The following is a 24369-nucleotide window of genomic DNA, read 5'->3' on the forward strand; positions in this document are numbered from 1 at the left end:
ATATTAGAATACCATAACTTATTTGCTTGTTGAATATATAAAAGTTAATCGGACAGAAAAATATTATAAATATCATTATACATAGTATAATTTATTTTGAAGTTGAATTAAATATTGGCATTAAAATATAATTTTGCTATATAAAATATATAATTTTTTCTTTAAATAATTGGAAAATTTTTGTAATTGATTTGCATAAAAATTTGTTTTAGAACTATAGATATTTTAAAATTTTAAAAATTGTCAAAATGAAAAATGTAATTAACAATATAAGTAATTTGAAACATTATAAAATTAGAAGATTCAATTATAAACTTTTCTGAGTTGCACCATGACATCACATTTTAAATATTATTAAATTAAAAAATGTAATTATAGAATATATTATTAAATCGTTAGATACATTTATGGTTTTCATTTCTTCATCCTTTTTTACCGGGCCTGGTTACATATTAGCAAAATAAAATTCGAAATTTTCAAAATGGTAAATATATATTATAAATAAATGAAAACTATATAGTTATTTGCAAACTTTGCATGTTACTAAATAAAATCTAAATTTGTATAATTGTAAAGAAAATATAAAAGATGATAAGTAAATATAAAATTAAAAAATTATACTTTAATATGATTGAAAATACAAATCTTAGGTATGTTAATTTTATTATCCATATGGAATGCACTAATCAAATGCAATGCACTAATATGATAATTCCTTAAGAACCTAAACTTGCATAAAATCTGTTTATGTAACAATTTATACTCCGTATACACATTTTTTAACCCTTATTAAAGATTCAACTTATTAAACAATGACATAGCTAAACTTACACAGTATAAAAAAGAAGCATCATGTATATCTACACCAATAAGTACTCTTATAAATTTACAGCTGAATTCCGCATAGTTAGCCGCCTTAGCATCTTCTATAACGCTTGAACTTTGATATAAGATCAACATACCTCCCCTTTCCCACCATAACTCTTATAACTTCATTAGCTTCAGACATCTTTCCAGCATTCTGCAAGTAACTAACCAGGGTATTATACACGAGAAAATTTGGATTATACCCTCTGGATTCCATATCTTCAAGCATCAAGCAGACCTCCTTAAACATCCCTGCCATGCAAAGCCCACGGATCATTGAATTGTAGGTAAAGACATTTGGGACCTGGCATTTGACAATCATCTCAGCAAAATATTCCTGACTGTCTCCAGCTCTCCTGCAACAATAAATACTGTAATAATAACAGTGTAATTAACAAACCACATCTGGCGAACATCCATATTTAGTCATCTCAGTAAAAAAAATATTTACACGCATCCAAATTTCTAGCTCTACTCAGCCCATCTATCAATGTAGTGAAGTGAAGAACACTTGCCTCAATGCCAACTTCCTTCATATAGTTCAAAAGATTAAATGCTGGTAGTGGTTTGTCACCTTTTCCAATAACATGAAGAAGGATGTTAAATGTATAAGAATCAGGAGAAAATCCATTCCTACCCATTTCTTCTAGTAGTTTGTGGAACTGTTCAAGCTTCCCGAGCCTATATTTTGCAACCATTAAAACATTATAAGTCAATATATCCGGATCATGACCTTCGATCAACATCTGCCGGTACACCCACTCAATCAATTTGTACTGCTTCACTGTAAGAATGGAGTATAAAATTGCATTGAAGGAATGCTTAAATGGCCTATAACTAAATGACTTCAACTTAACAAATCTTTCTACAGTTTTTCTAGCTAAACCTGCTTGACCACAGGTACATATTACAATGTTGAACATTCGTGCAGTTGTCGGTAATCCTTTCTCGATCATTTCATCAACTAATCTCCACATAGCTTTATATTCCTCAGAATCGCAAAAATCTTCATCATCAAATGATATGAATTCACTGTATGCAAAAAGTTTTCTTGTTTACCAACCCACATAAAGAACTTATAACCCATTTTTGCGTACCTGGTTTTATTGGCATAATTAATATTCGTCAATATCCCTAAACAGACCTACTAAATACATATCTGCAACATTCAACTTATGAAATACTAAACAGGCCAGACAACTATTCAACTTATTAAGATCATTTTATGTCATAATAAAAAATTAACAAATTGTAGCACAATTAGTTTATAAAACAAAGCATGTCAGACAACTATTCAGCTTACTAAATACTAAATTTTATAAGTAAAATCACCCAAGTATCTTAAGTGGTGTCCCATACTGATCAGAAGAGTCCTAAGATCCACTGCTTCAGTTTTTCTATCTATACTCTTAGAGTGACTCTTGCTGAGCATAAGTTCACACTGGTAAGGATCAAAGAAGATAAATGAATACAGAAAAATCACATGAAAGTATGTTTTAAAAAAATATATTCAACCAGATCCATTTATTCCATTCCAATATTTTTCAGAATTTTCAACCTCTTACTCCTCAAAGTGTGGTATAAAGTGTAGTCGGCATCTAATATTTTTCAGAATTTTCACTACAAAAAAACGCCTAAATACAACCGCCAAAAAAACGGTTGTATTTAGTTAAATACAACCGAATTCGGTTGTATTTAACTAAATACAACCGTTTTTTGGGCCGGTCGAAAATACTCGAGTCATATTTAGTAGACCGGTCGTATTTACACTAAATACAACCGGTCAAACGAGCGGCTAAATACAACCGCGTAAATACAACCGCATAAATACAACCGCATTCAGTCAAATTTAAATTTTCAGTTAAAATTTTAAAATCCCGCCCAAAATTTTAAATTTTTTGAAAAAATTTGAACAGTCCCCAAAAAAATAAATTCGACAGCATATGGTCAAAAATATACTGCTAAATACAACCCCATTCAGTCGAAATAAGGAACACCAAATTTAAAAAAAATACCTCACCGGAATCGGAAGGTTTCCAGATTCCGGCGAGCCTTTTAAAAATACACATTATCTGCATCAAATTAAAGCACCCCATTCAACCCGGTACCCCAAAAAATCAAAGTTTCAAAATACCAGCAAAAAACTCATTGAGGACTTTCATCATACAACTTTTGTGCATTCAAAATAAACTCATAACAATTATCACATCTGACCACTCAACACTTATATTTGTCATATCACCCGCTTTAAACTCATTCAACGTGTCTAAGAACTATCATCTCCTGCAGTCGCTGACCCTCAACGCAAACGGAAACCATTCTTCGATCTCCGGCGAGCTATATTATAATTATTATCGGGTTCGTTTAGAACGATTTTGGGTTAGATGGGTTCAGATCTGGTGGGTTTAGGACGGGTTGTGGAAAAATGGTGGGTGAGTTTGGGATGATAGTGATGATTATACGTGAGTTTGGGACCATAGTAGAGATTGTTGATGATTATATGAATGATTTTGGAATAAAAAGTGTGTATACAGGGAGTTATGCAGAGGGAGTTGGTTGAACCGTGAGGCAAGAAGGAATGGTGAGCGGAGTAATGGGATGGGATGGGATGGGATGGGATGGGGTGGGGTGGGGTGGGGTGGGGGTTTAATAAATTTTATTTTTAGTTTATTTAATTTTGTTTTATTTTGATTTATAAATATTTCTTGTAAAATGGAAAATCAACTGTTGGATTGATACGATAGTAGTTGAACTTGGTCCGTTAGATATAACTCACGCGGATCGCTGACGTGGCTCTAAATACAACCGTATTCGGTTGAATTTAGGAGTGTCCTTATTATTATTATTATTATTATTATTATTATTATTATTATTATTATTATTATATAATTTATTCCCTTTAATAAGACTTATATAATTAATTAATATTTTCCCTAAAATACTATAATATTCAAAATTTTAAAATTTATTTTTGAGAAATCACTATTTTGAATTCATGATTTTGATCAATTTTATCATAAATACCGCAAATATTTATCATTTGATCAATTAATTTTTTTATTAAAACAAATACTATGAATTCGGTTATAGATGTCAATTTACTCCAACTAATCAAAACTTATCTTTATTTTCATATTCAAAATAAAACTAAAAAAATTATAAAAATATTTTTTTAAGATATAACTTAAAAAATATTTCATACATGGATGCTTAGAGTAAATTCTTCCATTGGGTTTTACTATTTAGTCAAATTAGTTTTGAAATATTAGTAAATTCTCCTATTGGGTTTTACTATATATATAGATCTTCACATGTTTATGTTTGGATCATTTATAAATTGTTTTGAAAAAATCGAAACATTAATACAGAACTAAACACTATTAGGGAATACGGGTCAAACTACTAGTTGACTGTTTAAATAGCAAATCAAGTAAATTTATTTTTTTCTAAATTTTTTACCATATCACTAATAGATATAGATCTTCAAATCCTTAGGGTTTGATCATCCTTAAATTGTTTTTAAAAAATCAAAAGATTAATATGAGACTAAACAGTATTGAGAAATACTAGTCAAACTACTACTTGACTTGTGAAATAGTAAAGCAAACAAATTTATTTTTTTCTAAAATTTTTATCATATCACTAATATATATAGATCTTCACATCCTTATATTTGGATCATTCATAAATTGTTTTGAAAAAATCGAAACAATAATATGGGACTCAACACTATTAAGAAATACGGGTCAAACTACTAGTTGACTGTTAAAATAGCAAATCAAATAAATTTATTTTTTTCTAAACTTTTTATCATATTACTAATATATATAGATCTTCAAATCCTTACGGTTGGATCATTCAAAAATTGTTTTGAAAAAATCAAAACATTAACTTGACCAGTACTTCTAACTAATGTTTAATCTCATATTGATGTTTCGATATTTTTAAAAATATTAATGAATGATCCAACCGTACGGATGTCAAAATCAGTATATTTTTGTGATATGACAAAAATTTTAGAAATAAAATAAATATATTTGGTTTGCTTTTTTAACAGTCAACTAGAAATTTGACCTGTACTTTTAACTAGTGTTTAATCCCATATTGATGATTCGATATTTTTAAAAATATTAATGAATAATTCAACCGTACGGATGTCAAGATCTGTATATTTTAGTGATATGACAAAAAATTTAGAAAAAAATAAATATATTTGGTTTGCCTTTTTAAGAGTTAAAGAGTAGTTTGACCAGTACTTCTAACTAGTATTTAATCCCATATTGATGTTTCGATATTTTTAAAAATATTAATGAATGATCCAACCATACGGATGTCAAGATCTATATATTTTAGTGATATGACAAAAATTTTAGAAAAAAATAAATATATTTGGTTTGTCTTTTTAATAGTCAAAGAGTAGTTTGACCAGTACTTCTAACTAGTGCTTAATCCCATATTGATATTTCGATATTTTTAAAAATATTAATGAATGATCCAACCGTACGGATGTCAAGATTAATATATTTTAGAGATATGACAAAAATTTTAGAAAAAAATAAATATATTCGGTTTTCTTTTTTAACAGTCAACTAGTAATTTGACCAGTACTTCTAACTAGTGTTTAATCCCATATTGATGATTCGATATTTTTAAAAATATTAATGAATGATCCAACCGTACGGATGTCAATATCTGTATATTTTAGTGATATGACAAAATTTTAGAAAAAAATAAATATATTTGGTTTATCTTTTTAATAGTCAAAGAGTAGTTTGACCAGTACTTCTAACTAGTGCTTAATCCTATATTGATGTTTCGATATTTTTAAAAATATTAATGAATGATCCAACCGGACGGATGTCAAGATTAATATATTTTAGAGATATCACAAAAATTTTAGAAAAAAATAAATATATTCGGTTTGCTTTTTAACAGTCAACTAGTAATTTGACCAGTACTTCTAACTAGTGTTTAATCCCATATTGATGATTCAATATTTTTAAAAATATTAATGAATTATCCAACCATACGGATGTCAATATCTGTATATTTTAGTGATATGACAAAATTTTTAGAAAAAAATAAATATATTTGGTTTGCATTTTTAAGAGTCAGGGAGTAGTTTGACCAGTACTTCTAACTAGTGTTTAATCCCATATTGATGTTTCGATATTTTTAAAATATTAATGAATGATCCAACCGTACGGATGTCAAGATCAATATATTTTAGTGATATGACAAAAATTTTAGAAAAAAATAAATATATTAGGTTTGCCTTTTTAACAGTCAAACAGTAGTTTGACCAGTACTTCTAACTAGTGTTTAATCCCATATTGATGTTTCGATATTTTTAAAAATATTAATGAATGATCCAACCGTACGGATGTCAATATCTGTATATTTTAGTTATATGACAAAAATTTTAGAAAAAAATAAATACAAAATAAATTGAAACTCAAACTATAATTATTAATTGAACGATAAATATCTCCCTACCATAATAATTTTTTTGCAAGAACTAAAATATAAATTTCGTGTAAATTTATTCTATATTTTTTCCCAGAAATTTTTCGCCATTTTTAAAAATAATTCGACTGAATCGGTTGAATTTAGTACAAAATGCGTTGGCGGGAAAAATTCCCTCCATTTTTTAGCAAGGCTAAATTCGACCGAATACGGTTGAATTTAGGAGCACGCCTAAACTCAACCGTATACGGTTGTATATAAATACGGTGGTATTTATTCAGTTGTAATTAGTAAGGCTAAATTCGACCGAATGCGGTTGAATTTAGGAGCACGCCTAAACTCAACCGTATACGGTTGTATATATTTACGGTTGTATTTATTCGGTTGTAATTAGTACTAAATTCGACCGCGTAAATACAACCGTATTTAAATACGACCGCATGCGGTTGTATTTAGCCGCACCCTTAGTTTCAACCGAAAACGGTTGAATTTGATGTCGGTTGTATTTGTGCAGTTGTATTTAGCCTTGTTTTCTTGTAGTGTTTCATAAGTCCTCAACCTCTTGTTGTTTACTGAATTTTCAAAAGAAGCGGAAAGTGTCACAATTATTTAGTAGGAATCATATGAATATCGGATACCTGAAAGAATGTAGACAGTCTTCATGATCTTCCTCTTATCTTTGACATCTTGCACCTCCAATTTCAGAATGAATTTATGGTGAAAACAAAAATAGGAAAAGCTCTATCTTTATACCAGTATACAATATACTTGCAAACAACCATCAACTCAATATCTATTATGTGTTCAACCATATAAAAATAATCAAGATCACTTATTAGAACTATACAAAGGATGTAGCTAATGATTAATCAGCAAAATGTCTCTAAACGTTTGCCTATATGCATATATGTGTAACCATATTACCAAACCAAGTTGACATAACTCTTGGATGAGCTGGTGAGGTACTTGAGAATATGAACGATGCTGGTATTTACAGTGGGCTGCAACAATGGACCAAGCACCAGAACTGAACTCATCATCACCATGTCTACTCCTCTTTATTTTGCCTCCTCCCCGGAAGACTTTTCTGCCACTGTATTTCCGTAGCAGTACCAGTTTTGCATAATAAAAATCAATTTATAACCAAATGAACTAAACCTACTAGTTTATCAATTTACACATATGCAGCTAAAGATTAATCAGCAAAGTGTCTCTGAACGTTTTCCTATATGCATGTAGTGTAACCAGATTACCAGACCGAGTTGACATAAGTCTTGGCTGAGCCGGTGAGGTACTTTAGAATATGAACGATGTTGGCATTTACAGTGGGCTGCAGCAATGGACCAAGCACCAGAACTGGACTGGTCACCACCATGTCTACTCCGCTCTGTTTTGCCTCCTCCCATGCAGACTTTTATGCCACTGCTTTTCCGTAGTAGTACCAGTTCCGCATAATAAAAATCAATTTACAACTAAACGAAATAAACCTACTGGTTTATCACGATGTTATACTAAAAAACGGATCAGGACACTAAAGTTTAATTACCTTGATGGATTTGCAGAATTCAAGATCACTCCAGCAATCTTCATTAATGACCTCATCAGGGTCTCTGTTAGGGTACATGTAAACTGCACCAATTGATGAAGTGAAGACTACTCGTCGTACTTTTGTTTCCGCGGCTGCAACAATCACATTTCTGATTACAATAACAGATGGTCCATCATTTGTTCCTGCACACATAATGTCACCACCATTATCAGGCCAAATCATTATCAGAATCTTTAAAAATTAAATATGCACGTACATGATCATCGGTGATAGGAGAAGCAGAATGAAAAATACCATCACAACCACTAATGGCATTGCTTAAACTCTCAAAATCAAGAAGATCAGCTATGCATAACATCCACCTATCCTTTGCACCTTCCAGCTCTCTTAAATGGCCATTTTTCGGATTATCTGATAAAAATACAAACCACATAAGTACTCAAATTTTTGTAACCGAGATTTTTGAGATATAAAATTAAACAGTTGGTGTACATACCTTCATTCGTGATTCTATAATGACTGCTATAAAATTAATCAACCCATAGTTATCTTCTGCCTAAACTAATATATGTACAAAATAATAGTACAAACATATTATCAATATAAAAACAATACTAAAATTACATAAAGAAAGGAGTGCAGAGACGAATTAAATGAAAAATGGAGAAAAGAAGAAATATGATGTACGAACCGGTTTGTTCATTGTGTTGCATTAGCAAATGAAACTCAATTAGAATCTACATGTAACCTGCAAAAAGGAAGAGATAAAATGAGATTCTGAGATTTGAAATTTGAGAGAAGAAGAGTAAATGACGTGTATATCAATCTAATTTAACTCAATTTAGAAATCAAGGAGTGATAATTTCTATAGATAAGTAATTTGAAATTTAAAATTTAAAAATATAGTAAATAAAGGAGCAAATCATGCATGATTTGATTTTGTTGGTTTTACTGATAATGAGGAAGTTACTAAAATATGAGAGAGATGTGGAGGAGATTGAGCGAGAGAGAGAAAGAGAGTATAACATACCAGAGACAATTATGCACAATTTGATTTTGGTTGATATTTTCCATAGATAAGTAATTCAAAATTCAAAAATATTATAAATAATAAGTGATATGAGAAAATCATGTTAATATCTTAATTTGAATTTTCATAGATAGATTGTTTTTGAAATTCAAAGTTAGTCAAATATTAATTATGATGGGTCAATTGAAACTAATTGGATTGTTCATGAATATAGGAAATAATATATGATTTGGGTCGTAGGTAAATTTTTTTATCCATGGGTAAATTAAGAAGTAGTCATTAAGATATATAGATATTATAATACATATGGGACCCAACAAGCATATATATGGATCTCCAAATCAAAATTCAGGTGTTATTTTAAATATTGTTTAATAAAATTTTATGAATATTTTTAATGTACCTGGCACGTAATTATAAAATAATGAGATTTTTCTATTATGTGCTTATGGACGCGAAAATTTATAATTTTAGGTTATTTTAATTGATGAAATTATCGCGAATGCAAGAGTGGTCCATCACTATTATAAAATAAAAATAAATTAAAATATTTTAAATTTATAAATTTTCGTGCGTAATTTGTGTCGCGGTAGATTAAGTACGACACCATTATTGCGTAATAACCTCGTCAGGCAGCAAATCCGTTTCGTTTTTTTAATTAAATATCACTTCCCCGGATTTATTTTAATTACTCAACTGATTTCAATCTTGATGGGGCATGTGTGAGATCTGGCATCTGCATGCTCAATTATTCATGCGGTATTCTCAGGGATGCCATTTGATAACTCCTTGTGGCGGAGCTGCTCCTTCGAGGCCGTCCTGGATCCTTCGCCGCTGTAGAGGTGTAGCTGTGGTTGGGTTCCTACAAAATAACACCGGAAGGGGGGTTGGAGTCCCGCGGCGCCTCCGGCGTGAGAGTAAGAACTAGCTTTTTGGGAAGATGAAGATGAATATGAATGCCGGGTGGCTATGTGTGTATATGAGTGTAAAAGAATGATTAACCCCAAAAGCTCACCTTCTTGGGTTATTTATAGCTCAAGGGTAGGGTTTTGGGGTTGGTACCTTTGAATCGTAGCCATTGGTTCTGGGAGCGGGGGGCACCTGGCTCGAGTGGATACTTTACACGTGTCAGCGCGGGACTGGTCGAGGAATGTTCTGAGGATCCTCTGACACGTGCCCTGATTATTCCCACGATTGATGTGTGACAGTTGTTCCCGTCACGTGCTTGGGCCAACGTCTCACGTGTCGGGGTTTATCAAGGTTCCGCTTGCGGGACTGAGCTGGTCAGGAGTGGTAGTGTGCGGGACTACTCCTTCCAGGAGCTGCGTGAAGTTATGAGCCTAGGAGTAGGCATCCCAAGAGCTGTATGGAGTTAGGAGCTTAGGAGTAGGCCTCCCAGGAGCTGTATGGAGTTAGGAGCTTAGGAGTAGGCCTCCCAGGAGCTGTATGGAGTTAGGAGCTTAGGAGTAGTCCTCCCAGGAGCTGTATGGAGTTGAAAGCCTGGGAGTAGTCCTCTCAGGAGCTATATGGACTATCATGTGCCCCCCACTCCCTTATGCAGATTTTCTGGATGGGGGAGTGAATTTGGGTATGTTTGTAGAACATGAGCTTTTGATTGTTTTGTTAAAAGAACTTGAGCTTTTCTTGCCCCCAGTCCGGAGTTCGTTGAGTTCAGCGAATCAGGGCTAAGGTGGTTGTCTTTAGCAGGAGTTGAGTTTTTCTTGCCCCCAGTCCGGAGTGCGTTGAGTTCAGAGAATCAGGACTAAGGTGGTTGTCTTTAGCAGGAGTTGAGTTTTTCTTGCCCCCAGTCCGGAGTGCATTGAGTTCAGAGAATCAGGACTAAGGTGGTTGTTTTTATCAGGAGTTAAGCTTTTCTTGATAGTCCATATAGCTCCTGTGAGGACTACTCCCAGGCTTTCAACTCCATACAGCTCCTGGGAGGACTACTCCTAAGCTCCTAACTCCATACAGCTCCTGGGAGGCCTACTCCTAAACTTCTAACTCCATACAGCTCTTGGGAGGCCTACTCCTAAGCTCCTAACTCCATACAGCTCCTGGGATGCCTACTCCTAGGCTCATAACTCCACGCAGCTCCTGGAAGGAGTAGTCCCGCACACTAACACTCCTGACCAGCTCAGTCCCGCAAGCGGAACCTTGATAAACCCCGACACGTGAGACGTTGGCCCAAGCACGTGACGGGAACAACTGTCACACATCAATCGTGGGAATAATCAGGGTACGTGTCAGAGGATCCTCAGAACATTCCTCGACCAGTCCCGCGCTGACACGTGTAAAGCATCCACTCCAGCCAGGTGCCCCCCGCTCCCAGAACCAATGGCTACGATTCAAAGGTACCAACCCCAAAACCCTACCCTTGAGCTATAAATAACCCAAGAAGGTGAGGTTTTGGGGTGAATCATTCTTTTACACTCATATACACACACAGCCACCCGACATTCATATTCATCTTCATCTTCCCAAAAAGCTAGTTCTTACTCTCACGCCGGAGGCGCCGCGGGACTCCAACCCCCCTTCCGGTGTTGTTTTGTAGGAACCCAACCACAGCTACACCTCTACAGCGGCGAAGGATCCAGGACGGCGTCGAAGGAGCAGCCCCGCCACAAGGAGTTATCACCATTGACAATTTATGAAATGATACGTTGTTGATTGACATTTAATAAACATTCTCGTTCAATAATTACGTTTTAATCGCAAAGTTTGCATCGAAGTTTTTTTAATAACTTTATTTGACGTGAATACGTTAATTTTAACAATATCATTTGAGCTAATAATCAAATTATACGAAATAAAAAATTCGTTCAACCGACAATTTAAAATATTTGAGTGTTAATTAAACTAAAAGCCTCTGCATATCGTAAAATATAATTAATTTGTTTATTATGGGTGTCTATTTTTCCTTTGTAAATTTGAATTTATTATCAAGATGTTTGACTGGTAAGTCACCCTAATAAAATTATTCGACGGGGTCCGAATGTTAATTTGATGTATTAATATTTGAATTAACATTTCTATTATATGAAATGAAAACGAATTCAATTAGTTCTTCAAAAATTATGGTATACATCACAGATAAGAGCATATGTTGTCGTTTCCTTCATATTTTTAGAATAATTCCGCAAGAAAAATACTTGATATTTCGAATTGGTTTTCAAAAACGTTTCCAATTGATCACATATAACATGTGTAGTTGAGAATTTTTCTAATTATAAAATATAATCTTTCATATATATATATATAAATACAAATTAAAACAGGTCAAATATCGTATCACATCATTCAAGAATTTTTTTGAAAATCAATTCAAAATATATAACGATACTCATTCAACAAATTACATGTTTCGTAACATGTATATGTATGAGTCGATGCACACATGTTTTCAATATACTCATTAGAACATTAATGTGAATATATATTGATTATCAACTTCGTTTGATCCATATTATTGTAATTTTTTTACAAAAAATTCAATATAAATTTAAAAAACATGTTACTTAAATTTAATATGTAGTCGCTGGTTTTAAAAAATTTCGTAATTCTTTTTTTTTTTTACTTTCAAAAAATGCTTACTTTTCTCTATTCTTTCTTCTCTCCTACAACAATTATACACTGCTCTTTTTCTCAACCAATCTCCTCATTTTTCAGTTTTTATCTCTTTGTTTTTCAATTTAAGGTCCGTTATATTTTTACTTTGGATATTTTCCGTTTAACAAAATTTTTCAGTTTTTCACTCATTCATGATATTGTCCCAAATTAAATTTTGGTACAATGTAAGAATGAAATATGAAAGTGTTTCCATATTCGTGGTTTTGAGTTCAGTTTACGAGGCTGCCTTTAAAATTTGTTGTCCGTTTAAGCCTGTATTTTTGTTCAACATCCAAATGTTTGATTAATTGCCTTTATAATATTTATTATGTATTTTTGTTGACATTTGACTTAATTTTAACTCCCTTTTTAGAATAGAATGGAGAGATATTTTTCAAAAAAAAAGCACGGAATGGTGTATTTCATCTTTGAAAATTAATACATATATATTCGCTCCCTCTTAAATTAAATGCTGGAGTCGCCATTGCTCATCCGAAATGATATTTATTTATATTAAGTAAGGCGAAGAGTGATTGTTTCATGATTATTTAATTATTTATTAGGGAAGATAGATCAAATACTTGATTCACATAATTTGCAGGTTTTTACATAAATCCGTAGGCTTTATTACTGCGCACCCAAAAAATAATAGTTGCCGTAAAAAAACAAAAAAAGTAGATCAGATAGCATAACAAATGCAACTTCGGTACGTACTTTATGGTATTATTATGGAACATTCTCATATGGACTTTACTTTTACAGTTGCACCTAATATGTTTGAAATCGGGGTCCTTTTACACAATTATATAATATTATAACAGTCTTTTTAATGTGTGTCCGATGACACACTATAAACACTAAATTTTATGAGTTTTGTACATTTTTATTGATTGATGAAGTTGTTATAAATAATAGGAGTTCATCCATATTTATGATTATGGGACCAATCAAAATACACCAAATTCGGGAGTTAGTATTTATTGTGTGTATTTTGACGCACATCAAAAAACCCAATATTATAATAGACGAAAACTGATAATTCCAACATCCAGCGAAATTTGTACTTAAGTAGTAAATTTAAATGTCTGATTGCTAAAATTCATAGCACATTTATCTCTATTTCTCAATTATATTAAGACCATCTCCTACAATTGTGATGCAAAAATCCAAATTTGGATCATCAACTGATTCAAATACTGATCCAAATTTCTGATCAACTCCAACAGTGTGATCCAAATATATGATCCAAATTACCTTTTACATATAATAATATAAAATATCATATTAAACAATTTTATCTTAAATTTATCGTTTAATCATTATTAATCATTTATATAACATTTCATAAATTAATAAAATAAAAAAAATAATACACATAAAAATATTAAAATTGTGCACTTAATTCACGAAAAACACATTTACTGCAATAATTAACATACAAAATATTATTGATACACACTAATTTTTCGAATTAGTATATTCTTCCCACAAATACTCAATTAATGCATCACTAAGTGCAATATGTGCCTCTTTATTTTATATTTTTCCATGGCGGTTCAGAAATTCTTGAAATCGAGTATTTTCATCGCTCGGAATAGTCTCAACTTCTATATCCGGCACTTCTATTTTATGTGTTGTAATTTCTTTTATGCATTTTATGTACTTTTTATTTTATGCAATGTAATTCTATTTAAATTTTAATGAAATTATGTTTTCTCATTCTTTTAATTTTTATTTTAAAAATAAATTTTGTTAACTATTAATTATATTCTGTTATTAATTATATAATTAAAAAATTAAAAATTAATTTAAAATCTCATAAATTACAAATAACAAGACCATTATTTTATATTAAACCAAGTGATCCAAATTTGAATCAGTGAACAGTAGTGATCCAAATTTGAATCATCATTTGGATCACTGTTGGAATGGAATTTGGGGTAATGTGCCCCAAATTTGGATCTTTGGATCACCGTTGGATTTGCCCTTAGTCGGTAGTTTTACTTTAGCATGATGGGGACTTGTCACCCCTTTTTATTGGCCGTCTTAAGTGGTAGCTTGTCTCTTGATGGTAATCTAATATGCTTCGTCTTTGTTGTTTTCTTTATTAAGGGTTTGTCTAGTGTGTGACCATGGGCACATGCTAAGCACTAAAACTTATAGTGTGTGCCCATGAGCATATGCTAAGCACTAAAATCTATATTTTTTGAGTGTTTTGATTGGTTTAGTCGTTGTAAATGCAGGGGTCTACCACTATTAAAAAATGTTGGTCAATCAAAACAAGTCAAAATTATAAAATTTTGTGCTTAGTGTGGGCATACCACATAAAAACCGTATTAAGAAATAAGAAATGCATCATTCTCTTCTTCTTTTTACACAATATTACAACTAAGTTTATACACATTTATTAATTACACGTACTCCAATAATAAGTAACTAAGTATATATATACATATACACACACATAAAATATCATAAAATATTGTGCACTTTCAGTTTCTATGCAAGTATATTTATGAGAAGTATATTTAGTCAATATTAGAACTATAAAATTTGCATAAGTTAAAGTATATGACATATATTTTGAGAAATTTTTATTTTGCAAAGTGTACTATTGGAATGGTATGCAGGGAGTAGAATTAATGTATATCACAGGGTTAGGATAAAACAAAATTACAATTATCAACTGAAAGGAATATGCCCTAAGTCCAATCATGTATAAGGATTTAGGAATAACTTTTATGTAATCTGTTTTGATTTCATTGATATTAATAAAAGACTTGTTTTGTTTTTATTACGGGTTTTATCTATTTAAGTGTTTAAATAAGATATACCATAGTTTAGAGTAAAGCTTTTTATGGATTATGATGAGATCATAATAGTGAGACCTAAAAAGATGATAACTCTAAATTTAAATAGTTCCTGGTCATAGGATTACTAACTGGTAATTAATAATCCGCAAAGATCGGTACATACTATGCTTGCTTCATTATGAAGGATGTCTGTTCTCATAGACATTTGTGTGGTGACACTATAGCTAGTATGTAGGTGCTTATTATAGAATAAGTTCACTGAACATGACTCGCACAGCTGAACAACTGATGGAGTTCACTCACGTGTCAGCAGTTGTTCACATAGTGATAGTTGTACAAGTATCCTTAGACTTGAGGTCATCATAGTCATCTTGTGTACACTGAACTATGCTTTGGTTTAGTTCTTAGTCTCCAGGGACAATTATTAGGGCTCTTCTGGGTATAGGAAATTGTACACGAAGATAGTGTATGATCAATAAATGATCTACCCCTTCCAGTGAAGGAAGCGAATGTTCAAGGCTGATCCACTTATGCTAGTTCAGGAATCTCTGGCCAGAGTAAATGAAATTAGAAAGGAGTTTCTAATTTGCATAGAACTACGCATAGTAAATGGTAAGCAAGTGATTGATTTAGATAGGCTTGACACGAGATCCATGCCTTGTATTTAATCGGGACATTGTAGGTTAGAAGGAGTTTATTGTACGATAACTATTCACTGAATAGGTTCTTGGTATTCTAAGCAGTGAATTCATATTATCCGGATAGTCGCGATATGCTGAGAAGTATCCCTCACGATGTAGAATAAATGTGATTAATTAATTAATCATATTTAATAAATTAGAGAATTTATATAAATAATGATAAAATAGTTTTATTATTATTTATTTCTACTACCGGCATAATATTGAACCTACAGGGTCACACCATAAAAAGAGAATGATTTAATGGTGGAGGAATTAATTAATAATGGCTAAATAATTATTTATTTGTGAAATAAATAATTAATTGGAAAATTTAATAATTGATTAAATGAGATTTAATTGATTATAAATTAATTAAGAAAAGTTCTTAATATTATTAATTAAGGATTTAATTTTTTGGAAATTAAATCTAGAGAGAGAATTATTTCTAAAGTGTTTAGAAAAAGAATTAATAATTAAAAGGTGTTTTAATTATTAATGAGAATAATAAATGGGATAATAATAATAATATTTATGGGAAAATTTCAGCTGAAAATTTTGCCTATAAATACACTATTATAAACCCTATTTCTAGTGGAACCCCAAAAAAAACCCAAAAAGTTTGGAAAACCCAATTCTCTCCACCTCCTTCCTCCTCCTTAACATCGTTTTCTTGGTGGATACCGGTGGAGTGCTTCATACTTGAGGAGCAACTGCTAAGGATCTCTGATCGTTGTCTTCGAATTATTTTAAAGGTTAGATTCGATTCCTCAAATTTTTATTCATGATCTGTATGCTTTTATTTGAATTTTGTATGTGTAAAAGTGTTTTGCCATGCCCCGCTGTGTTTAAAATCCAACAATGGTATCAGAGCATAGGTTGTATGCATATAGATCTGTGGTAAAATTTTCAGAATTTTATGTGCTTGTATGAATTAATTATGATTTTTACAAGTTATATCATGGATTAATTTTGTCTAATGAGAAATCGTTTCTCAGAATAATTTTGAATGTTTATCTGGGTTCTACAAGTGTTGTAGATCGTCTGAGTATTTTTTTCATAATTTTAGGATGTATAGATTTTTTATTATGAATTTTTGAAGTTTTGCAATTAAATTCGTAATTAAATAAGTATAAATATATGTATATATAGTATATATATATATATGTCTGTATATGCTGTGTTGTTTGTTGCTGCACGGAAAAGGAGGCAGACAGAGAACAGACATGTGAGGCGGCTGTACTGTTGTGACTGTCAGGCGCGCAAACCGAGGAAGAAAGCTGTCGGCTGCTGAAAAACAAAAAAAAATAGGGGTGAAACGCATTCCGGGAATGCGTTACACACCTTTGGCGCATTCACGGAATACGTTACACCCTTTAATGGCTAAAAAGGGGTGTAACGCATCACCGGAATGCGTTACAGGTCCTGTAACGCGTTCCTGTAATGCGTTACATCCCTTCTGTTGATTTTAAAATTGATTTTCTGGGAGTTTCGTAACTCCGTTTTGGGCGTGCAATATATCGTTGGATTCGTTTTTCCGAGACGGATCTAATGGAGTGATCAATTTTAGTTTATATAAAAGTTTTGAACTGTTTATATTTCCATGAAGTATTTTAAAGCTGTTTTTGACTGTTTTTAATTGCTTTTAAATGCTTCATGTGATACATAGAGATGTATAATGCTTAGACTAATGTGCTAGATGATATAACATGCCTACCTTGATGTTTATTCATGTTGATATATGTGATATATGCTTAGTTTATCATGCGATGATAGATTTAGGTGAACTTAAATAAACATAAGGCGTTTGTTAGACAACCTAGTATAGTGAAATTGTTTCATAACCTTAATAATAATATTATGAATACAATCATGAGATTCTTGTGTTTATGAAACACGTAATTGAATATGAATTTTCGATATGAGAGAAAGGATGATTCTGTCAACAACAGATTTCTATCTGTAAGAAAGGGTTATTAAGTGACGCCTCTTGACAATGCTCCACCCGATATGGGAATCATCTGATTATTGATTATTGATTTGAAATATTTAATTTAAAAGGAAGAATTTCTTTATAATATGATTATGATTGTAACGTAATATAATCCCTCTAAAATTAAATAATATCAAGTAGTAATTGGCCAATGACACAACGGGCTTGTGTCGGTCATAACCTTCCAACATGATAGAAAATAGTTCTTATTTTTGAATCATTGTCGGTTCGTGCTACAGCCGAGGGTTTTGATTTCGAAATAAGAAATACTTGTCTATTACATAGAGATGTGTACATTGAATAAGAATCTAAAGGTCGGTACGTGCTACAGCCGTGGGCCTTTGGGGACTGATTCAACTGTACGGAATGTTGGGTTTGACTTGACTTAGAATATTGAGTTTGTCGTGCTACAGCCGAGACTCAATTATTCAAGAGGCTAAAGTTTGATTAGGGAATAACATAAGATGTAATTGACAAGAGTTGTCTGCTTATTGAACATTACATGGCGGTTCGTGCTACAGCCGGGGTTGTGTAATGGAATGTAGGATCCCTATTCCCACTAGCATTATGAATGCTTAATTTTTCACGTAGGGGGTTGAATAAATTAGATAAACTAGTGGGAGCCACTTATGAATAAAGACCCGATTCATATAGTGTTTTGAAATAAAATTAAATATTTGCTAAGTGTTGTTATGTGTTTATCACTTACAGATTTACTTTGTACGTTATGTCTTCTGCACTATCACTCAGGAGCATACTAGATGCTCACAAATTGACTGGTCCTAATTATGCTGACTGGCTTCGAAACTTGAGAATTTTTCTCAGGATTGAGAAGCTGGAATACGTGATTGACTCACTTAAGCCTACTGAACCTGCTAGTGATGCATATAATGATGAACATGTTGTGTATCGTAAGTGGATAGATGATGCAAATGTTACTCAATGCATCATGCTAGCTTCCATGAACATTGAGCTACAGAAGCAACATGAGCATATGGATGCTCACACTATCCTCATGCATCTACAAGAGTGTATGATGTGGCAGGGAGGACAGCTCGATATGAGATATCGAAGGAGTTGTTCGGTTGTAGGATATCTGAGGGATCATCTGTGAATGACCATGTACTTAAGATGATCAATTTGATTGAACGTCTTGGACAACTTGGGTTTGCCATGGATGGGGAGCTGAGCCAAGACTTGGTCTTGCAATCGCTTCCGAGTTCGTTCTCACAGTTTATTGTGAACTTTCATATGAATAAGTTGGATGTCAGCCTGCCTGAACTCCACAACATGTTGAAGACTGCGGAATCGAATTTTCCCCCTAAGAAGAGTTCTGTTCTTCTAATTGGTGAAGGTTCCAATCCTAAGAAAAGGAAGAGGAACCCTTCCAAGAAGAAGAAAGTAGGTGAAAAAAAGCCGGTTCCACCAAAAGCTGAAGACCCCGAGAGCAAAGTTGTTTGCTTTCACTGTAACAAGGTGGGGCACTGGAAGAGGAACTGCAAGGTTTATCTTGCAGAATTGAAGAAGAAGAAGGGTAGTGAGACTACCGCTTTTGATTCAGGTATGTTCATGATAGAAGTGAATATGTCATTAAATCAAATTTCTACTTGGGTATTAGATACCGCCTGTGGTTCTCAAATCTGCAATTTGTTGCAGGGACCAAGGAGAAGTAGGACTCTTGAGGAAGAGGAGGTGATTCTACTGATGGGAAATGGAGCAAGAGTTGCTGCTGAAGATGTAGAATCATTTCATTTACATATGCCTACGGGCAAGACTATTGTTTTAAATAATTGTTATTTTGTTCCCTCGATTGTGAGGAATATTATTCCCATGTTAGACTTGGTTGGATTTTTCATTTATTATTGAGAATAATGAATGTTCTATTCTTAGAGATAATATTCTTTATGGACGTGGTACTTTAAATAATGGTCTGTATATATGTGACATAATTTACTTCAGATTGAACAAACTAATAAAAGAAAAGGGATAATGAAAATCTCACTTTATAGTGGCACTGCAGTCTCCATTTAGTGGACATGGAGAGAGGGCTGCAGATTTGCTAGGAATGGTACACACAGTTGTATGTGGACCAATATCTACGCAAGCCATGAGTGGATTTTCATACTTCATTACGTTCATAGATGATAGATCTGGATTCGGATATGTGTTTGATGAAACACAAGTCTGAGGCCTTTGAAAAGTTCAAAGAATATAAGTATGAAGTGGAGAAACAACCAAATATAGTATTATAACTCTTCGATCAGATCGAGGTGGTGAATACTTTAATGGAGTGTTTCTAGATTATCTCAAAGTAAATGGTATAGTCTCCCAGTGGACTCCTCCAGATTAGTATCTGAAAGGAGAAATTGAACTTTGTTAGACATAGTTCGGTCCATGATGAGCTATGCAAATCTTCCAGTATTCCTATAGGGTTATGCATTGGAAACCTCAGCATATTTACTGAATAAGGTGCCTTCCAAAATCTGTTCCTCAAACTTCGTATGAGATATGGAAAGAAAGGAAACCGAGTCTTAAACACGTTAAGATTTGGGGATGTCCAGCTTATGTCAAGTAAGTTGACCCATATAAGCTGGAATATCGATCCGTAAAATGTAGTTTTGTGGGATATCCTAAAGAGACTTTAGGGTATTACTTTTGCACCGATCATCGGGTGTTTGTCTCCAGACATGCTACCTTCTTGGAAAAGGAGTTTATCCTTGAAGGAAACAGTGGGAGCAAAATTGAACTTGATGAAGTTCAAGAAGCATAAACTATTACGGATCAAGTGGAAACACCTGTTCTGACTGAACAACCTTTTGTGGAACAGCCCATTCATAGATCAGGGAGAGTATCTCGCCAACCTGAGAGGTATTATGGCCTTGTCATTGAGAATGACAATGAGTTGTCGATCATTGATGATGATGACCCTGTAACCTATAATGAGGCTATGAGTAGTGTTGACTCAGAGAAATGGCATAGTGCCATGAAATCCAGAATGGAATCTATGTATACGGTATACAAAAGATAGATTATAGCAGATGACCAGGTGGAGATCTATAAGGCCAGGCTTGTGGCAAAAGGATTTAAACAAAGGCAATGGATTGACATTGATGAAACTTTTTACCTGTAGCCCTGTTAAAATCAGTTCGGATTTTGCTTGCGATTGCTGCTTACTACAACTATGAGATCTGGCAAATGGCCAGATGGTTTTCTTTCCAAGGGAAATGAAAGCCTAGTGTGTAAGCTACTGCGAACCATATGTGGTTTAAAGCAAGCTTCTCGAAAGATGGAACATTCGTTTTGATGAGACAATCAAAGAGTTTGATTTTATCAAAAACGTAGATGAACCATGCGTTTACAAAAGGGTTAGTGGGAGCGCGGTAACATTTCTTGTATTGTATTAAATTAGAGTTGACACACATAATAACATAGCAGACCCACTCACAAAGCTACTTTATGAAAGTCACTTTGATCGTCATAAAGACAAGATGGGTATTAGATACCAGAGTGATTGGCTTTAGTACAAGTGGGAGATTGAAAGGAATATGTCCTAAGTCCAATCATGTATAAGGATTTAGGAATAACTTTTATGTAATCTGTTTTGATTTCATTGATATTAATAAAAGACTTATTTTTTTTTATTACGGGCTTTATCTATTTAAGTGTTTAAATAAGATATACCATAGTTTAGAGTAAAGCTTTTTATGGATTATGATGAGATCATAATAGTGAGACCTAAAAAGATGATAACTCTAAACTTAAATAGTTCCTGGTCATAGGATTACTAACTGGTAATTAATAATCCGCAAAGATCGGTACATACTATGCTTGCTTCATTATGAATGATGTCTGTTCTCATAGACATTTGTGTGGTGACACTATAGCTAGTATGTAGGTGCTTATTATAGAATAAGTTCACTGAACATGACTCGCACAGCTGAACAACTGATGGAGTTCACTCACGTGTCAGCAGTTGTTCACATAGTGATAGTTGTACAAGTATCCTTAGACTTGAGGTCATCATAGTCATCTTGTGTACACTGAACTATGCTTTGGTTTAGTTCTTAGTCTCCAGGGACAATTATTAGGGCTCTTCTGGGTATAGGAATTTGTACACGAAGATAGTGTATGATCAATAAAGGATCTACCCCTTCTAGTGAAGGAAGCGAATGTTCAAGGCTGATCCACTTATGCTGGTTCAGGAATCTATGGCCAGAGTAAATGAAATTAGAAAGGAGTTTCTAATTTGCATAGAACTACGCATAGTAAATGGTAAGTAAGTGATTGATTTAGATAGGCTTGACACGAGATCCATGCCTTGTATTTAATCGGGATATTGTAGGGTAGAAGGAGTTTATTGTACGGTAACTATTCACTGAATAGGTTCTTGGTATTCTAAGCAGTGAATTCATATTATCCGGATAGTCGCGATATGTTGAGAAGTATCCCTCACGATGTAGAATAAATGTGATTAATTAATTAATCATATTTAATAAATTAGAGAATTTATATAAATAATGATAAAATAGTTTTATTATTATTTATTTCTACTACCGGCATAATATTGAACCTACAGGGTCACACCATAAAAAGAGAATGATTTAATGGTGGAGGAATTAATTAATAATGGCTAAATAATTATTTATTTGTGAAATAAATAATTAATTGGAAAATTTAATAATTGATTAAATGAGATTTAATTGATTATAAATTAATTAAGAAAAGTTCTTAATATTATTAATTAAGGATTTAATTTTTTGGAAATTAAATCTAGAGAGAGAATTATTTCTAAAGTGTTTAGAAAAAGAATTAATAATTAAAAGGTGGTTTAATTATTAATGAGAATAATAAATGGGATAATAATAATAATATTTATGGGAAAATTTCAGCTGAAAATTTTGCCTATAAATACACTATTATAGACCCTATTTTTATTGGAACCCCAAAAAAAACCCAAAAAGTTTGGAAAACCCAATTCTCTCCACCTCCTTCCTCCTCCTTAACATCGTTTTCTTGGTGGATACCGGTGGAGTGCTTCACACTTGAGGAGCAACTGCTAAGGATCTCTGATCGTTGTCTCCGAATTATTTTAAAGGTTAGATTCGATCTCTCGAATTTTTATTCATGATCTGTATGCTTTTATTTGGATTTTGTATGTGTAAAAGTGTTTTGCCATGCCCCGCTGCATTTAAAATCCAACATCAACTAGATTATTAAAAGCATACTATGGAAAATTTGTTGTTATCTCCATAGACCCAACGTACTAAAACTAAACAAAATTAAAAAAAAATTGTTATCATTACCCCGAGAATATGTTATCAGCAATGGGGTTGTCCATTAGTTAGCCCAAACTGTTAGCTTGTCCTTAAGGTAAAATTCGGGGCATCGCAGATTCATGTCTTCAAAATCTTCCCAAGTTGCTTCCCAGACTATTGAGTCCTTCCATTTTATTAGAACCTTCATCATAAGATATGTGAAAACCATATCATAAGATATGTGCAAGTTCGTACTTCCATTCAGGATCAGCTGTGAAAACCATATCATAAGATATGTGGGCAGGGATGGTATGTGACACTGGATGATTGCCTATAGCTTGCTTCAATTGCGAGATATAGAAAATTTTACGAATCATGGCCGTGGAAGCTAAATCGAGGCGATAAGTTACTTTCCCCCCTCTGGTTTATAGAGAAAGGACCATAATATTATGGGGCCAATTTCTCGTTTGCTCGCCCATAAAGAGAGGTCTACATGCATAGCTACAACCTCAAAAACACATGTCGCAACCTAAACTCCACATCTCGACGATGCTTGTTTTTATCGGTTTTCATTCTTTGTTGGGATTGTTATATATAATTGATGATATCAGTATTTACTATCAGAGTTTGTCATTAATATCTAAAATAAAATATATCGACGTTTATCACCATATCATCATTTGACAATATCGATATTTGATATCAGTGTTTACTCATCAGTATTTATCAAAGCTGGTTTATAGGAGAATATTGGTACTATTGTGAAAAGTTAATATTTGTAGAGATATATTGGTATAGGGCTTTAGTAATCGTAGCAATCAACAATAAGATATGTATAGTATTTTCATATTCATGTTTATCATATTTTTAGGTTGATTATGTAACTGTGTACTTTAAAAGGGTTGATTAGGTTTACACTATCTGTATTACGTAACATTGATATTAATTCGTGTAACCTAACAGCTCTCAAGAATATATTTTCATCATTTAAGAGAATATATTATAATCTATTAACAGTTTTTAGTTATCCATACAAACAGTTTTTCATATTACAACGTATTTGATCGAATTGATTGTTAAAATTATTTTCACTCCCTCGACAGTACATTT

The 24369-nt window shown here is 32.7% G+C and overlaps 1 protein-coding gene and 1 pseudogene across 1 annotated transcript; both read right to left on the reverse strand.

The window, feature by feature from the left end:
• Nucleotides 1-721: 721 nt before the first annotated feature.
• On the reverse strand, nt 722-3471 carry LOC141718067 (pentatricopeptide repeat-containing protein At3g60050-like). Its single transcript, XM_074520420.1, has 2 exons — nt 1383-3471; nt 722-1223 (listed from the first exon to the last, which is right to left on the reverse strand). Exons 1-2 carry the CDS (start codon nt 1842-1844, stop codon nt 1191-1193), a joined length of 495 nt encoding a protein of 164 aa, XP_074376521.1. The 5' UTR covers nt 1845-3471; the 3' UTR covers nt 722-1190.
• A 4111-nt stretch (nt 3472-7582) lies between these two features.
• LOC141718638 (cinnamoyl-CoA reductase 1-like) lies at nt 7583-8425 on the reverse strand (annotated as a pseudogene).
• Nucleotides 8426-24369: the final 15944 nt, after the last annotated feature.

The sequence above is a fragment of the Apium graveolens genome, chromosome 4 (assembly GCF_009905375.1).
Source record: "Apium graveolens cultivar Ventura chromosome 4, ASM990537v1, whole genome shotgun sequence".
Classification (NCBI taxonomy): Eukaryota; Viridiplantae; Streptophyta; class Magnoliopsida; order Apiales; family Apiaceae; genus Apium; species Apium graveolens.

What these genes read in the sequence shown, in the direction of transcription:
- LOC141718067 (XM_074520420.1), bottom strand. Translation starts at nt 1,844, where the DNA reads ATGTGGAGATTAGTTGATGAAATGATCGAGAAAGGATTACCGACAACT. An exon ending in TGAAGGAAGTTGGCATTGAG is followed by an intron (nt 1,224 to 1,382) that starts GCAAGTGTTCTT and finishes TTATTGTTGCAG; the next exon opens with GAGAGCTGGAGACAGTCAGG.